Source organism: Stigmatopora argus, chromosome 1 (genome assembly GCF_051989625.1).
Source record: "Stigmatopora argus isolate UIUO_Sarg chromosome 1, RoL_Sarg_1.0, whole genome shotgun sequence".
Taxonomy (NCBI): Eukaryota; Metazoa; Chordata; class Actinopteri; order Syngnathiformes; family Syngnathidae; genus Stigmatopora; species Stigmatopora argus.
In genome coordinates, this window is record NC_135387.1 from 30,437,824 (window position 1) to 30,454,274 (window position 16,451).

The 16,451-nt window shown below is 41.9% G+C and overlaps 1 protein-coding gene and 1 pseudogene across 3 annotated transcripts; one reads left to right on the forward strand and one right to left on the reverse strand.

Annotated features, from left to right (window-relative positions):
• Positions 1 to 476: 476 nt before the first annotated feature.
• LOC144086371 (UDP-glucuronosyltransferase 2C1 pseudogene) lies at positions 477 to 13,394 on the reverse strand (annotated as a pseudogene). 2 transcript variants are annotated; one of them, XR_013304428.1, is made up of 4 exons: positions 13,229 to 13,394; positions 9,561 to 9,708; positions 3,607 to 3,751; positions 477 to 2,199 (listed from the first exon to the last, which is right to left on the reverse strand). The product of XR_013304428.1 is annotated as a UDP-glucuronosyltransferase 2C1 pseudogene, transcript variant X1 (transcript). The 2 variants fall into 2 exon arrangements; XR_013304429.1 differs by lacking the exon at positions 13,229 to 13,394 and adding an exon at positions 11,974 to 12,139 and having other exon boundaries at positions 9,561 to 9,674.
• On the forward strand, positions 5,852 to 16,291 carry LOC144083362 (6-phosphofructo-2-kinase/fructose-2,6-bisphosphatase-like). The gene is made up of 14 exons (XM_077611140.1): positions 5,852 to 5,900; positions 7,084 to 7,203; positions 7,267 to 7,363; positions 7,430 to 7,496; positions 7,569 to 7,643; positions 8,645 to 8,701; positions 9,335 to 9,456; positions 9,518 to 9,725; positions 13,033 to 13,179; positions 13,249 to 13,353; positions 14,502 to 14,631; positions 14,731 to 14,793; positions 14,872 to 14,936; positions 16,132 to 16,291. The coding sequence occupies exons 1-14, from the start codon at positions 5,852 to 5,854 to the stop codon at positions 16,189 to 16,191; spliced, it is 1,365 nt and encodes a 454-aa protein (XP_077467266.1). The 3' UTR covers positions 16,192 to 16,291.
• Positions 16,292 to 16,451: the final 160 nt, after the last annotated feature.

The following is a 16,451-nucleotide window of genomic DNA, read 5'->3' on the forward strand; positions in this document are numbered from 1 at the left end:
CAAATGACTTTAAAATAAAACCAGCTTGGTTTTGAAGGCGGAAGGTTTGCTTGCATTTCATGCACAAACTGTTTTTTCTCTTGTAGCTTCACATTCAGCTTGTTCTTGTGTGTCAGGATGTCCACAATAAAAGTTAAATGTTCAGAAATGTGTCCAATAACGAACTAATCTCCTGTTTGAGCTCCCACACACATTTACATACTTTTACTGGACTAGTGCGCCATCTATCAGGGAAACGAGGGTATTGCAGGGAAATGAATGAGGTCATTGATTTTTACTATTATTTGGACAACGTCGGCGGGCCGGATTGAAAAGCCTAACGGGCCGTATGTGGACCGCGGGCCGTAGTTTGCCCATGTTGTTATTTGTGCACTTTCCTACTTATTTATATTGGCCACTCCTTATTACTTATTTACTGTTAGTATTGATTATTTATTTATCTGTTTGTTTGTTGTTGTTATTTGTGCACATTGTGGTGAGGCTTTAAATCTCATTATATAATGACAATAAACACAAATACGACAATATAAAGCATTATATATCGAACACTACACGGACGAACCACAAAAACGACGACTCATTCTTCAATTTATCCATTCTACTCCTTCTTGGGTTTAACCGCGTAACTGTTAGCCTTCCCAAGTTGCCTACAGAGGCCTCTACAGGCCAGACAAGGTAACGCAACGAGCAGAAAAGCGAAAAAGGCCAGGAAAGCGTAAACATCCAGCGAGTGATAGGCGTACCACGGCATCTTGTAAGACTCCGTGCGCAAGTGGGCGGCGCCCCCGTGCCTCATGACATACTCCACCCAGAAGACGGCGGCGCGCAGGGGTTCCACGGGCTTGTCGCGGTGAAGTCGGGAAAGCTCCACCATGTTCCGCTTATACGGTTTCTCGGGATCCAGGACGTCCCCCAGGACGGCGGCGAAAGACTCGGCGTCGAGCGCCGTGACGTCCACCGCCGCGCCGACGCCGCGGGCCTCCATCCGCACCATGTTGTCGTGCTGGTCGAAAATGAGCGGGATCCCCAAGACGGGTACGGCGTGGTAGATGGCCTGGTACAGGCCGTTGGTCCCCCCGTGCGTGACAAAGACTTTGGTCTTGGGGTGACCCAGGAGGTCGTTCTGGGGCAACCAGTCCACCAGGAGCGTGTTGTTCCCCAACGTGGGGGGCCGCTCGCCGGTGTGTCGCCACACCACTTTTTGAGGGAGGGCGGCGAAAGCCGAGGCCAGCGCCTCGGAGATCTCCGGTCCCAGGTCGCCCAGCAGGGTCCCCAAGGTCATGACCACCACGCCGTGGTCCCCGGAGCTCTGGACAAAGTCCTCCAAGTCAGGCGGGAGGGGGCGGGCCGGCTTCCCCTGAAAGCCGCCGATGTAGACCACGTTGGGCATGGTGGGCCGGGGCAACTCGAAGGTGAAGTCCACCCTGACCAGCCAGAGGTCGGCCCCCTGCGTGAGGGACATGATGTCAACCTCACCGGCAAAGTGGCGCTCGCACAGGGCGCGGTAAGGCGGCTCGGACACCGCGTGGAACATGTAAACCAGCGCGGCGTGGTAGACCACGTTGCCCAGTCTTTGCCAGAAGTCCATCTTGTCCGAGTACCCGGAGAACAGCTCGGGGACGTAAGACAGCGGGGACGGCGCGATGGCAAAGTGGGCCTCGCCGTTGAACAGCCAGCGCACGTTAAAAACCGTGGGCAGGTCCAGGAAGTGAGCCAGCAGAATGCCGCCGGGGAACCCCGGGTCGGTCAGGCAGACGTCGTAGCGGGCTTCTCGCAGTTCCCGGCTCAGGGTCCGGTTCTCCAAGATGGCGGCCACCGTGTCGGCCACGGCCACCTGGCTCTCCCCGATCAGGCTGTAGATGTTCCGGTAAAAGTCCAAGAAGGCCCACGGCGAGCCTCGGCGCCGCCGGATGTCCATGGACCTCGCCAGGAAGGAGGACATGTAGTCCGGGCTCTCGATGGCGTGCGAGCGCGGGGCCGGCAGGGTGACGGTGGTGTAGAAGGGGGACTTCTCCGCCACGTACCAGCTGGTGGCGGACCGCAGGACGGTGATTCGGTGGCCGCCGGCGTGGAGCGCCTCCAGCAGGATGTTCATGTTCAGCCAGTGGCTTCCGTCGATGGGGTAGACCAGGATTTTCCCGGCCTGGCACGTGGCGGACAAGGCCAGCAGGACCGCCACACTCAGGTATTGGGCCATTGCTAAAGTGGGTACACACGAAGTACTTTTTTATTAGATTAGCAGCATATTTTTGCAGGCGGGTTCGAGTCCGAGTCACCCGATTTTGCGGATCTGCCTGTACCGAGACCGAGGAACTGTGTTAAGGACAGTTGGGGGGTTATTTACTCGCATATAAGCCGCCTGCTCATATAAGCTCCACCCTTAAAATTGCGTTAAAATGGTTGAATTTTACAATTTCTCGCGTATAAGCCGCACCCTTAAAATTCCCCAACATGGTTGAATTTTACAATTTCTCACTTATAAGCCACACCCTTAAAATTGCCTTAAAATGGTTGAAATTTACAATTTCTCGCGTATAAGCCCCACCCTTAAAATTGCCTTGAGATGGTTGAATTTTACAATTTCTCGCATACAAGCCTCACCCTTAAAATGGTTGAATTTTACAATTTCTCGCGTATAAGCCGCATCTTTAAAATTGCCTTAAAATGGTTGAATTTTACAATTTCTCGTGTATAAGCCCCACCCTTAAAATTACGTTAAAAGGGTTGAATTTTGCAATTTCTCACGTATAAGCCCCACCCTTAAAATTGCCTAAAATGGTTGAATTTTACAATTTCTCTCGTATAAGCCGCACCCTTAAAATTGCCTTAAAATAGTTGAATTTTCAATTTCTTGCATATAAGCCCCACCCTTAAAATTGCGGTAAAATTGTTGAATTTAACAATTTCTCGCGTATAAGCCACACTCTTAAAATTGCCAAAAATTGTTGAATTTTACAATTTCTCGCTTATAAGCCCCACCCTTAAAATTGCGTTAAAATGGTTGAAATGTACAATTTCTCGCATATAAGCCCCACCCTTAAAATTGCCTAAAATGGTTGAATTTTACAATTTCTCACGTATAAGCCGCCCCTGATTCCCAATTTTCAACTTCGTATTCATGGTTTTAATAGGGAGTACAAATGTGTTACTTTGAAGGGAAAATCTTAAGAAAAATCATATTTCTGAGATACTGTATGAATCAAAAGCACATTATTAGGGTCAATATCATAAGAAATTAATTCATCCAGTAATGGTTCTTTCCTTACTGCAAAACAGAAAATAACCAACAAATAGTCAATGTTACTTTGCCAACATCTACTGGTGAAAAAGAGTATAGCAAGTCTTGTGCGCATATAAGCCCTACCCTTCATTCAGTCATTTATTTTTTGTTACAAATGCGGCTTATATGCGAGAAAATCCGGTCATAGTTTGTGTCATTGTGTCACTCGGCCTCTGTCCTGCCGTTACGACATCAGTTTTTAAGAACGCGGATCCACAAGGTCATATGAATCCTTTTTTAGTACAATTTCAGAATCTTTGACAACTCTATCATTTAATTAGCGTGTATAAATCTGTGATGGTGAAAAATTAAAATTTGATTCTCACCAGAGTTCTTGTCAGCAAGAGAAAAGATTCCGAGTGTGTCGTTATCCAGATGAGTTTGCGCACGGCGAGTTAATGTACAACTGCTCCTTGTTTGTCCAAAATAACGCTTAACGTTTTAGCGTAATTGTCTCCTTATGTCAAGAGTCTGAAAAGACAAAAACAACATTTTAATTTTTTTGTTCGACGGGGTCAACGTTTGACCCGTTAGGAATTTACAAGATAAAAAAAAATTGGATTGTAGCCACTCCCCCCATCTGTGACAGATATGGATTACCTATTTTTTTCTTTTTTAGGTACATTAACAAGCCGCACAACATATTGAAACTTGACAGAAAACCCTAAATGTATAACGAGAGTGCAGTGCATTTTTTTCTTGTGCAAAATTAGACCATTTTTATTTAAAACGTGAGTCAGGAAATCATATTCAATTGTAATAACCAACAAATGACCAGATAAAAGGTATTTTTAAGGTTCTGTTGGGAGTAGATGTCCAATTCATTTGAAGTGGGAAGGTGGCAGCAGATTTTGGGGGGATTTTGGGTAATTTTCTGTTGATTTGTTTTTTTTTTGGGTCATTTTCTGTTGATTTTTGGGGTTTGGGGGTCATTTTCTGCTGATTTGGAGGATTTTGGGGTCATTTTCTGCTAATTTTTTGGGTGTTTTGGGTCATTTAATGCTAATTTGGGGGTATTTTGGGTTATTTAATGCTAATTTGGGGGTATTTTGGGTTATTCAATGCTAATTTGGGGGTATTTTGGGTTATTCAATGCTAATTTGGGGGTATTTGGGGTCATTTAATGCTAATTTGGGGGTATTTGGGGTCATTTCTGCTCATTTGGGGGTATTTTGGGTCATTTTTGCTCATTTTGGGGTATTTTGGGTCATTTTACGCTAATTTTGGGGGTATTTTGGGTCATTTTATGCTAACTTGGGGGGTATATTGGGTCATTTTCTGCAGATTTTGGGGGTATTTAGGGTTATTTAATGCTAATTTGGGGGTATTTTGGGTTGTGTAATGCTAATTTAGGGGTATTTTGGGTCATTTTTGCTAATTTGGGGGTATTTTGGGTCATTTTATGCTAACTTGGGGGGTATATTGGGTCATTTTCTGCAGATTTTGGGGGTATTTAGGGTTATTTAATGCTAATTTGGGGGTATTTTGGGTTGTGTAATGCTAATTTGGGGGTATTTTGGGTCATTTTTGCTCATTTGGGGGTATTTGGGGTCATTTTCTGCTAACTTGGGGAGTATATTGGGTCATTTTCTGCTGATTTGGGGGGTATTTTGCGTTGTTGAATGCTAATTTGGGGGTATTATGGGTCATTTTTGCTAATTTGGGGGTATTTTGGGTCAATTTTGCTCATTTGGGGGTATTTTGGGTCATTTTCTGCTAAGTTGGGGGGTATATTGGGTCATTTTCTGCTGATTTTGGGGGTATTTAGGGTTATTTAATGTTAATTTGGGGGTATTTTGGGGATATTTAATGCTAATTTGGGGGTATTTGGGGTCATTTCTGCTCATTTGGGGGTATTTTGGGTCATTTTCTGCTAATTTTGGGGGTATATTGGGTCATTTTCTGCTGATTTGGGGGATTTATGGGGTCATTTTTTCAAATTTGGGTGACTTTTGGTTGGTTTTGGGACATTTAGGGCCATTTTCTGTTGATTTCTGGTCACTTTTTTGATTACGTAGCATTTCTCAGCCACTTCCTGTTGATTTTGGGGTATGTTTGGTCATTTTCAGCTAATATTCTGGTCATTATACCTTTGACTTCAATCACTTTTACACAATATATCGGTTCTTGCCCGACAGATCGTGAATCAAGTATCGCCATGTATCACCATTTTGATTTATTGTCACACCCACATTTTGTTTTTCTATAATTACTTCCATAAATAAGCCGGACTTTGACTCTAACAGCTATTAAATTGGTATTTATAATCGCGACAGGTCAACCTGTAAACAGCTAGCAAGATGTTTGCTACTTTTCAAGAAAGGCTATCACTTTCTCAGTGACCTTTGTACCACTTAGGACACGCCCACTGCCTCCAGATCATGTGTTATGAACTCCGCCCCTGGCCAACATTAAAAGGACATCACCAAGTCGCTGCTATCGGATGTCCGCGCGTCAATAAAAAAGGGCGTCCCGCGGCGGGCGTGGTCGGCGAGAAAACAACTGGGGGGTCTTTAAATAAAAACGGCGCGGACCCTCGTGCCTGCGAGACGAGGCGAGGGATCGGGCGCCATGGAGCCTCTCCAGCCGGTGAGACGCAGAAGGTGCGACAGCAGCACAGGTGAGCGTGGACGGGAGTTTTGGCTCGTTGCTTGATTGCTTTTATTTTGAAGGAATGCTCGAGGAAAGGGATGTCACGTCGGTGTTGTCTGATTTGCGATCCCACCACTTGCATTTGTTCAACAGGGGGTCGGAATCGGGTCAAATTTAGCGGGCTTTACAAATGTATTTATTTTGAACGATTCATAGCTCATTAGAGTCGCCGATGGACACATTTGTAAGTAGGGGCGCCCCTTTAAACGCATTTGTAAGTAGAGGTACTATTGTACAAGCATTTGTAAGTAGAGGTACTATTGTACAAGCATTTGTGAGTAGAGGTACTATTGTACAAGCATTTGTAAGTAGAGGTACTATTGTACAAGCATTTGTAAGTAGAGGTACTAGTGTACAAGCATTTGTAAGTAGAGGTACTAGTGTACAAGCATTTGTAAGTAGAGGTGCCACTGCTTTACGTATATTTGGAAGTAGAGGTACTACTGTACAAGCATTTGTAAGTAGAGGTACTACTTTACGCATATTTGTAAGTAGAGGTACTACTGGACTCAAATTTGTAATTAGAGGTACTACTGGACACAAATTTGAAAATAGAGGTACTACTGTATGCATATTTGTAAGTAGGGGTGCTAATATACAAGCATTTGGATTGGATAACTTTATTCATCCCGTATTCGGGAAATTTCATTGTGACAGTACCAAGAAAAGGCATAGTTATAAGTTAGACAGTACAGTCGCAAAGGCCGCAGAACAACAAAGCAAAAGTAAGTGGAGATACTACTGTATGAATATTTCTAAGTAGAGGTGATACTGGACGCAATTTTTTAAGTAGAGGTACTACTGTACAGGCATTTGTAAGTAGAGGTGCCACTGTCAACACATTTTGTAAGTAGAGGTGCCCCTGTGAAAGCATTTGTAAGTAGAGGTGACACTGTCAACGCATTTGTAAGTAGAGGTAATACTTTGCGCATATTTGTAAGTAGAGGTGCTACTGTACATGCATTTGTAAGTAGGGGTACTACTGTAAGAATATTTGCAAGTAGAGGTGCCACTGTCAACGCATTTGTAAGTAGAGGTACTACTGTACACATATTTGTAAGTAGAGGTACCACTGAATTTGGGCCACATTTACTAGTTTTGTGTTAAAAGAGTAAACTAGTAAACATCTTATCTTTGTGGTCCAACCCCAGTGCCGCAGCGCTGCAACTCCCCCACCCTCATCGTCATGGTGGGCTTGCCGGCCAGAGGGAAGACCTACATCTCCAAGAAGCTAACCCGCTACCTGAACTGGATCGGAGTCCCCACGAAAAGTGGGTTCGAGGGCAACCGACCGCCACGATTTCCCACGACTTACCCTTCTCCGTTTCCGCCAGTGTTCAACGTGGGCCAGTACCGCCGACGGGCCGTCAAGACCTACCAGAACTTTGAGTTTTTTAAACCTGACAACGAGGAGGCCATGAGGATCCGCAAGTAAGAACCGAGAGCTAACCGCCACAAACGGACCACCAGGTCACCGTTGCGCGTCGCTATCGCTAGAGCCTGCGCCACGGCTGCCCTCCGCGACGTCGCCGCGTACTTTGCCAGCAAGGAAGGTCAAGTGGCGGTGAGTGGGATTGCGGGGGACGCCCCGGAAACATGAATTATTATTTTTTTTTATGTATTTCCACTCATTCAGGTATTTGATGCCACCAACACCACCAGGGAGCGAAGGGCAATTATCTCCAGTTTTGCTAAGGAAAGAGGCTACAAGGCAAGTGCAATGAAAAACATTTATGGACATACAGTGGTACCTTGAGATACGAGCTTAATTTGTTCCGGGACTGAGCTCGTATGTCGATTTACTCGTAACTCAAATGAACGTTTCCCATAGAAATGAACTCAAAAACAAATTAATTGATTCCAACCCTCTGAAAAACCACCCAAAACAGGATATTGGATTGGAAAAAATGTTTTATTTGTTCTAATTCGCCATCTATTAACAAAGTAACAAATAACTAGTGGTTTAATATTACTAAAATGTGTTTAAGAGTACTAAAATCAGACTTTTTGCACGGCAACACGCTCGTAACATAACAAACTAATTTAAATGAACTTGGATGACAATGCAGACACACTCAAAAATAAATTTAATCTAACCTTACACTAAACTTAATTGTAATTTTCTTTGAAATGTTGATACCTTTCTTGGCTCTATTAGCCCCGCCTCCACCCTGATTTTCAGATGCAACCTATTAAGGCTTGTTTGGTTTTGTCTTCCCTTCAAAATATTCCCAAAATGATGCACACAAATGTCCTCACAATATGATAACGCACGACCACTTCCCAACAAAAAGTAGTATATACTCCTCTCGTATTAGTGAACAAGCTCCGCCATTCGCACTGACTAAAGGGAAAAAAAACACTGAAAAAAATGCAAGGCTCCGCCCAGTGCTCGCAGAAACATTACAAAGAGGGAGTTGCGACTAGAAAGACAGCGACCACGATGTTCTTATGTGCATCCAATCGTATATCAAAATTTGTCTGGTATCTCAAGATAAATATTTGCTCAAAATTTTACTCGTATCTCAAATCGTTCGTATGTTGGGCCACTCGTATGTCGAGGTACCACTGTATATCAGTTAACAAGATGTAAAATGAGATATTTTTAACATTATATTAGGCGTACTTGAGTTGAGGTCAGCGGCTCCGCCAAAAGTATGAATATAATATATATTTTATAATAATATATTTTAAAAAATATATTGTGTCCAGGTTTTCTTTGTGGAGTCAATCTGTGACGACCCAGAAATAATTACAGAAAATGTCAAGGTAAGAAAGAAAATGCTTCAATACTTGCCTGAAATCACTTTTTGTTATTCTACCAAAAAAAGCCAAATATATTTAAAAACGAAATCACCAACAAAAATGACTTGTCATACTCACTATTGCCACCAGAGGGAAGTATATCCTTCCAAATCAATCCAACTTAATACATAACCCTTTAAAAACCCTTAGAAAGCCACTCATCATTTTGTAAAATCTAAAAATATATTTTAAAAAAGATAAAATAGACATTGTTTTAGATCTATAAAAAACGGAATATTCAGGGCTTTTAATCCAGTTATTTTAATCCATTGATTTAAAAAAGTATATTAAATTTCCTGGGAACCCTTATAAATCAATAATTGTCATTTTTTTAATTCCTTTTTTCTGTGTTTTTTCGTTCAAAAATCATTTTGTAAAATCTAAAAATATATTTAAAAAAAGCTAAAATAAACATTGTTTTAGATCTATAAAAAACGTTATATTCAGGCCTTTTAATCCAGTTCTTTTAATCCATTTATGTAAAAAAAAATCTAAATATTATATCTAAAATGGTCCGGCCCACATGAAATCTTAGTATGCTTTACGTCATATCTTTTTAAGTCACTTTACGTTATTTTTTTTACACGTCATGTACAGCAAGTGAAATTTGGAAGTCCGGATTACGTAAACCGAAGCATGGAGGACGCCATGGAGGATTTTGCGCAGCGAATCGAGTGTTACAAGTCCAGCTACACGCCGATCGACGACGAGAAAGACAGGTCGGGATCCAAAATGGCCGCCATGTGTTTGTGTTGATGTTTTTTTTGGGGGCGGAAACAGGAAGCTCTCGTACATCAAAATTTACGAAGTGGGGAAAAGGTACCTGGTCAATCTGGTCCGGGATCACATCCAGAGTCGGATCGTCTACTACCTGATGAACATCCACGTAGCGCCCAGGTCCATCTACCTCAGCCGCCACGGCGAGAGCCAGCTCAATCTTCTCGGGCGCATCGGTGGGGATTCCGGGTTATCTGACAGGGGACGGGAGGTAAGTGGATCGGGTCGAACACGTGAAAGGTCTAAGATTGGATGCTGAAACGCTTTAAAAAGTCTCTCTTAAATTAAGTTTGGATGTTGAAACACTTAAAAAAGCCTTTTTAAAGTTATGATTGGATGTTGAAATGGTTAAAGAAGTCTCTTTTATGTTAATTTTGGATGTTGAACCGCTTAAAAAGTCTCTCTTAAGTTAAGTTTGGATGTTGAAACGCTTTAAAAAGTATCTTAAAAGTTAAGTTTGGACGTTGAAACGCTTGAAAAAGTCTCTCTAAAATTAAGTTTGGATGTTGAAACGCTTTAAAAAGTCTCTTAAAAGATGAGTTTGGAAGTTGAAACGCTTTAAAAAGACTCTTAAAAGTTAAGTCTGGATGTTGAAACGCTTAAAGAAGTCTCTCTTAAATTAAGTTTGGATATTGAAATGCTTAAAAAGGCCTTTCTGAAGTTAAGTTTGGATGTTGAAACGCTTAAAAAGGCCTCTCTAAAGTCAAATTTGGATGTTGAAATGCTTAAACAAGTCTCTTAAATGAAGTTTGGATGTTGAAACACTTTAAAAAATGTCTCTAAAGTTAAGTTTGGATGTTTGAACGCTTTAAAAAGTCTCTCTAAAGTTAAGTTTGGATGTTGGAACGGTTAAAGAAGACTTTCTTAAGTTAAGTTTGGATGGTGAAACGCTTTAAAAAGTCTCTTAAAAGTTAAGTTTGGATGTTGAAATGCTTATAGAAGTCTCTTAAGTTAAGTTGGGATTTTGGAACGCTTAAAGAAGTTTCTCTTAAGTTAAGTTTGGCTTTTGGGAAGCTTAAAAAGGCCTTTCTAAAGTTAAGTTTGGATGTTGAGACGCTTAAAGAAGCCTCTCTTAAACTAAGTTTGGATGTTGAAACGCTTTAAAAAGTCTCTCTAAAGTTAAGTTTGGCTTTTGGGAGGCATAAAAAGGCATCTCTAAAGTTAAGTTTGGATGTTGACACGCTTAAAGAAGTCTCTCTAAAATTAAGTTTGGCTTTTGGAACGCTTAAAAAAGCCTCTGTAAAGTTAAGGTTGGTTTTAGAATGCTTTTAAAGAGACCTCTCTAAGTTAAGATTGGATTTCAAAACGCTTAAAAATGCCTCTCTATACTTAAGATTTGAATTTGGAACGCCTAACAAGCCTCTCTAAAGTTAAGTTTGTTTTGGAAAATGGTTAAAAGGCCACTCTAAAATTTGGATTTTAGAATGCTTAAAAATGCCATTCAAAGGTTAAGCTTGACTTTTGGAACACTTTAAAAAGCCATTCTAAACTTAAGATTGGATTTTGAAATGCTTAAAAAGACTTATTAAAAAAATTGTAATATCTCCAAAACAAAAGCAGAAAAACACTTTTCAACAATTTTGCTCGCATTCACAAAACTTAAGATTTTTAAAAAATCCAACCCCAGTGAAATTTAACGAATTCCCCGCTGGATTTGATGCAATATATACATTAAAACCAGACATTTCCCATCTTTTAAGACTTACTTTTAACCAATTTATGAATACTTTACCGAAAAAAAACTCAATGAAGCCAGGGGGCCCCTGACACTTATTGCCCCCAGGCCCCGTTCACATTTATTCCGCCCCTGGACATGCAGCAGGATGAGCACATATTTAAATCGTTATAAAATAAGCAGCTTTTCATGGAATGCAAAAAGCAAAAAAACAATGGCTAATTCAAAACATCTGCAATAAATTACCATTGTATAACCGCCTAGTTTTTAATCGTGTGTTGTTTTAAACATCTCTTGCAGTGATTTAATTAGTTAAGAACACATAGTACACGTGACAGAATGAAGATAAAAACAATTTAAGATACAGGAAGTTCCTCTTTGTAGGTTATTGTGCTAACTATTGTCAAAACGAGATGCAATCAACAGTAATTAGTGAGTGACTTTCTATAGTGATTGAATCTAAATAACGTCCAGCTGGCTCACTAACTATCTCCAATTGACCAAAAGATAACATTAGAGTACATAAATGAACTAAATTAGGGTCATGGCCTGTTTTTATTACTCCCTGGCTAATAAATACATTTAGTTTATCGAATGAACCGAACTCGGCTAGCAAAAGTCCGCTAGCTTAATGTAATATATTGCTGATTTATGGGCAGTTCTCTTAACAAATATCTTTCAACGACATTAAACTGCCGAATATACATCTTAGCTAAGTTACTAAAGCATAAGAAAACATATTATGCACGCGTAAACAAACATATTTGGTGAAAGAAATACTTACAGCCTTAATGAGGAGCAGCTGGTTTCGGGAATGGTGGACGAGTTATGTCGTATTCACGGTTGCCAAAAAAAGTAAAAACTTCGAAAAAGGGGGTTGGGAGCTCGGATAATTTTTTTCCCTCCCTGGTTTTACTAGAATAATTCTGCTATAGTAGATAATATACTTATGAGTGAAATAAAATAAAATAAAAAAAGATTTTTTTTAATCGGATGTCAATAGTGTGGCGTTCAACTGCCTGAAAAAAAATCCGTAAGCGAAACACAGGAATCTTGTTTTTTTTAAATTATTTTTTTGTCTTTACAACCGTTGACTCTTTAAGCAAGCATATAGGTAGACTATTATTTTAAAAATGTAATAGTAATACTAATAATATATCATTTGAAATCAAAAGCAGTTTTTTTTTTACTTGCGCACATTTGGCGATGCTAGCCGGGCGCCAGCAAACGTCTCACTGTTTACTTCCATGCTATTGTTAAGAACGACCGCTAGCCCGCATGCTAACTAGCTAACACCAGCATATTTTACTACATTTTAACCCCAAAACAACCAAAATCATAGTGCACACGTCATTTATCACTCGGTCATATACGTCCAAAGTAAAATATTTTCCTCAAAATAACATAATAACACACTCAGCTCACTGTTTGCTCTAATTGGGAGCGGAAAAAAACTACTATTAGCAATGTTGGTGTGGTACCAATTTCCTTTATATCATATATTAGCCATTTCCCAATAATAAGTCATATTTTTGAAAAAGAAAGAAAGAAAGAAAGACCGCCAGAGGAATGAAACTAAAAAGAATGTGCGATAAGGTACTAGGGAGTTGTAATCTAGTGTTCTGGTTTACAGTAAAAAGGGATTAAACCTGTTTTTTTTAATTAAATTTTAGTCCAAAATATTGAAATCAGTTGTCAAGTTATAATAGATTCAGTCATCGCACCATGGCCCCGATTATTTTAGTTTTTTCTTGACGGAGGGGTCAAAATACTTAAAATGGCGTCTTATTTTTCTTCTAAAATGGCGGCGTTGGGCGTGGCCTAATCGACATCTCGTTCGCAGTATGCCGCCGCTTTGAAGACCTTCATCCAGAGTCAGAAAATCCACGACTTGAAGGTTTGGACCAGCCACATGAAGAGAACCACCCAGACGGCGACCATTTTGGGGGTCCAGTACGAGCAGTGGAAAGCCCTCAATGAAATCGACGCGGTGGGGAACCGGTTCCGTCCGCTTTTCTGCGGGTATTCGGAGAACTCACCCGCGTTGTTCTTCTCGCAGGGTGTGTGTGAAGAATTGACCTACGAGGAGATCCAAGAGCAGTTCCCCGAAGAGTTTGCGCTCAGAGACCAGGACAAGTTTCGTTACCGTTACCCGAAGGGGGAAGTAAGTTGGGGTCCGCGGGGGGTGTCGGAATGACCTGTAAGAACTTTCGGTGCCAATGACGGCAGTAGAGGTCCAATTTATTTTGACTGGGAGGGCCGAATGGACAAGCCCCTCCCAGTCAAAATTGATTTTTGGGTGGAAAATTATAAAATAATAAAATAACCCTCGACCTCAGAACTGCGAGCCGACGAATTTAGCATACAATTAGCCTAGCATGCATGTTTTTGGCATGTGGGGGGAAATTAGAGTACCGAGAGAAAACCCACACAAAACATGCAAACTCTACTACAGTGAGGACCAACCTGGATCAAACTCTCGACCTCAGCACTGCGAGCCGATAAATTTAGCATACAATTAGCCTAGCATGCATGTTTTGGAATTTAGGGGGAAATCAGAGTACCGGGAAAAACCCACACAAACCATGGAAACTCCACTACAGTGAGGACCCACCTGGGATCGAACCCTCGACCTCAGAACTGCAAGACCGACAAATTTAGCATACAATTAGCCTAGCATGCATGTTTTTAGCAAGTGGGAGGAAATCAGAACACCGAGAGAAAACCCTCATAAGCCCGGGGAAAACATCCAAACTCCACTAAAGTGAGAACCCCTTGGGATCGAACCCTCAACCTCAGAACTGCGAGCCGACAAATTTAGCATACAATTAGCCTAGCATGCATGTTTTCGGCATGTGGGGGAAAATCAGAACTGAATAAATAATATCACATTAAAAAAATAATTAATTAAAAATAGTCCGGCCCACACGAGACCCAGTTAGCATGAGAAGCTAACGAGAAGCTAATAATCCTAACGTAGCTTCGTGTAATATTCCTAAACAAAACTTTTCTTGCCTGAAATCCCAACAAAGTGATTTACTATTTACTACTAACATTATATTTAGCGTTAAAAAAATCGGGTGTAAATTCTACACCCGATCGAAATCAGCTAATCCTATTGGAAGTCAAACAGGTCAAAGTTTGGAGCCCTTAGCTAACAATGAGGCACTGTATAAACGTTATTAGCCCCCTCTAGTGTTAAAGATGAGAAGTACAACAACAAAGGCTGAACTGAATTCAATGATTTTGCAAAACGGGCCGTCCTTTAGTCTTTTTTTAGGGCGCTTTCAATGACAATTTTCCCCCCACCAGTCCTACGAAGACCTGGTCCACCGCCTGGAACCGGTCATCATGGAACTGGAGAGGCAAGAGAACATTCTGGTCATCTGCCACCAAGCCGTTATGCGCTGTCTTTTGGCCTACTTCCTGGACAAAGCGGCAGGTAAAACGTCCATTAAACTCGCCGTCCGTCAAACTTGACGTCCGTTAAACTCGCCATTCGTCCTCGATAACCCGCTTTCTTTCCGTTTTTTGTCCCAAGACAAGCTCCCCTATCTTCTATGTCCTCTGCACACGGTGCTCAAACTCACGCCTATAGCTTACGGTAGGCGGCGGCGGCCATCTTGGAACTCTTTCAAACTAGTGCCCTGATGTGATTATTATTACATTTTTTTGCCGGTAGGGTGCGAAGTGGAGTCGTTTTACCTCAACGTGGAGGCAGTCAACACCCACAGAGAGAAGCCCGGGGTAAGCACAGACAAAAAACAGTCCAACATGACCACTTTGGGTGAACCCTGACCCCCCAAAAAATGTTACAAAGGAAAAAATAGCGCATCTAAAATGTCATTTTGGCCCAATTTGATCGACTTTAGCACAAAATAAGGTGGTCGACAATTCATTTTTTAACTGCATATCCTCACCAGGGTCACAGGGGGTGCTGGAGTCTATCCTAACTAACTACAGGGGACACTGAATGGGTGGTCAGCCAATCGAATTGCACAGAGACAAACAATCAGTCACACTCATTGCTAGGGTAAATTTAGCATACAATTAGCCTAGCATGCATGTTTTTGGAATGTGGGAGGAAAGCGGAGTACCCTGAGAAAACCCACACAAGCCTGGGGAAAACATCCAAACTCCACACTATAGTGAGGACCCACCTGGGATCAAACCCTCGACCTCAAAACTGCGAGGCCGACAAATTTATCATACAATTAGCCGAGCATGCATGTTTTTGGCAAATGGGGGGAAATCAGAGTACCGGGGAAAAAAAACCACACAAGCCTGGGGCAAACATCCAAACTCCACACTATAGTGAGGACCCACCTGGGATCGAACCCTCGACCTCAGAACTGCGAGCCCGACGAATTTAGCATTCAATTAGCCTAGCATGCATGTTTTTGGCAAGTGGGGGGAAATCAGAGTACCGGGAAAAAACCCACACAAAACACTCAAACTCTACTACAGTGGGGACCTTCGTGGAATCGAACCCTCGACCTCAGAACTGCGAGGCCGACACATTTAGCAAACAATTAGCCTAGCATACATCTTTTTGGCATGTGGAGGGAAATCAGAGTACCGAGAAAAAACCCACACAAGACATGCAAACACTACAATGAGGACCCACCTGGGATCGAACCCTCGACCTTAAAACTGCGAGACCAACAAATTTAGCATACAATTAGCTTAGCATGCATGTTTTTGGCAAGTGGGAGGGAATCAGAGTACCGAGAAAAAAACCACACAAGCCTGAAAACATCCAAACTCCACCCTAAAGTGAGACCCCACGCGGGATCGAACCCTGGACCTCACAACAGCGAGTCCAACATCCCAACCACTTTTCATCTACTCAAACCAATTTCCACAAATGAAGAATTCCACCTCCCACTACATCGTGAAGGCTTTTTTTTAACAAATGAACAATTATGCATTGTCGTTTCAGAACGTGGACATCAACCGGAATCCAGAAGAAGCCCTCCAGACCGCCCCTGATCACATTTAGACGCTTCCTTCCGTCTTCTAGGACATGTCCACGCCACCATCACGTCGTTGTTTCAACAGTATTAAAAAAATATTAAAAAATCACTAATAAATTGTCTGTCTAGCGCTATAACTATAAACAGGAAGTGATCCATGTGATAGCAAAGCAGCCCCATGCAATCTGTATTTCGCAGGATTGGCTTCACCTAGCTGCAAGGGTCAAAGGTCAACGAGCTCCCCAAACAAAATCGAGGCACTCGAATCAAATCTGACTGTTTGTCC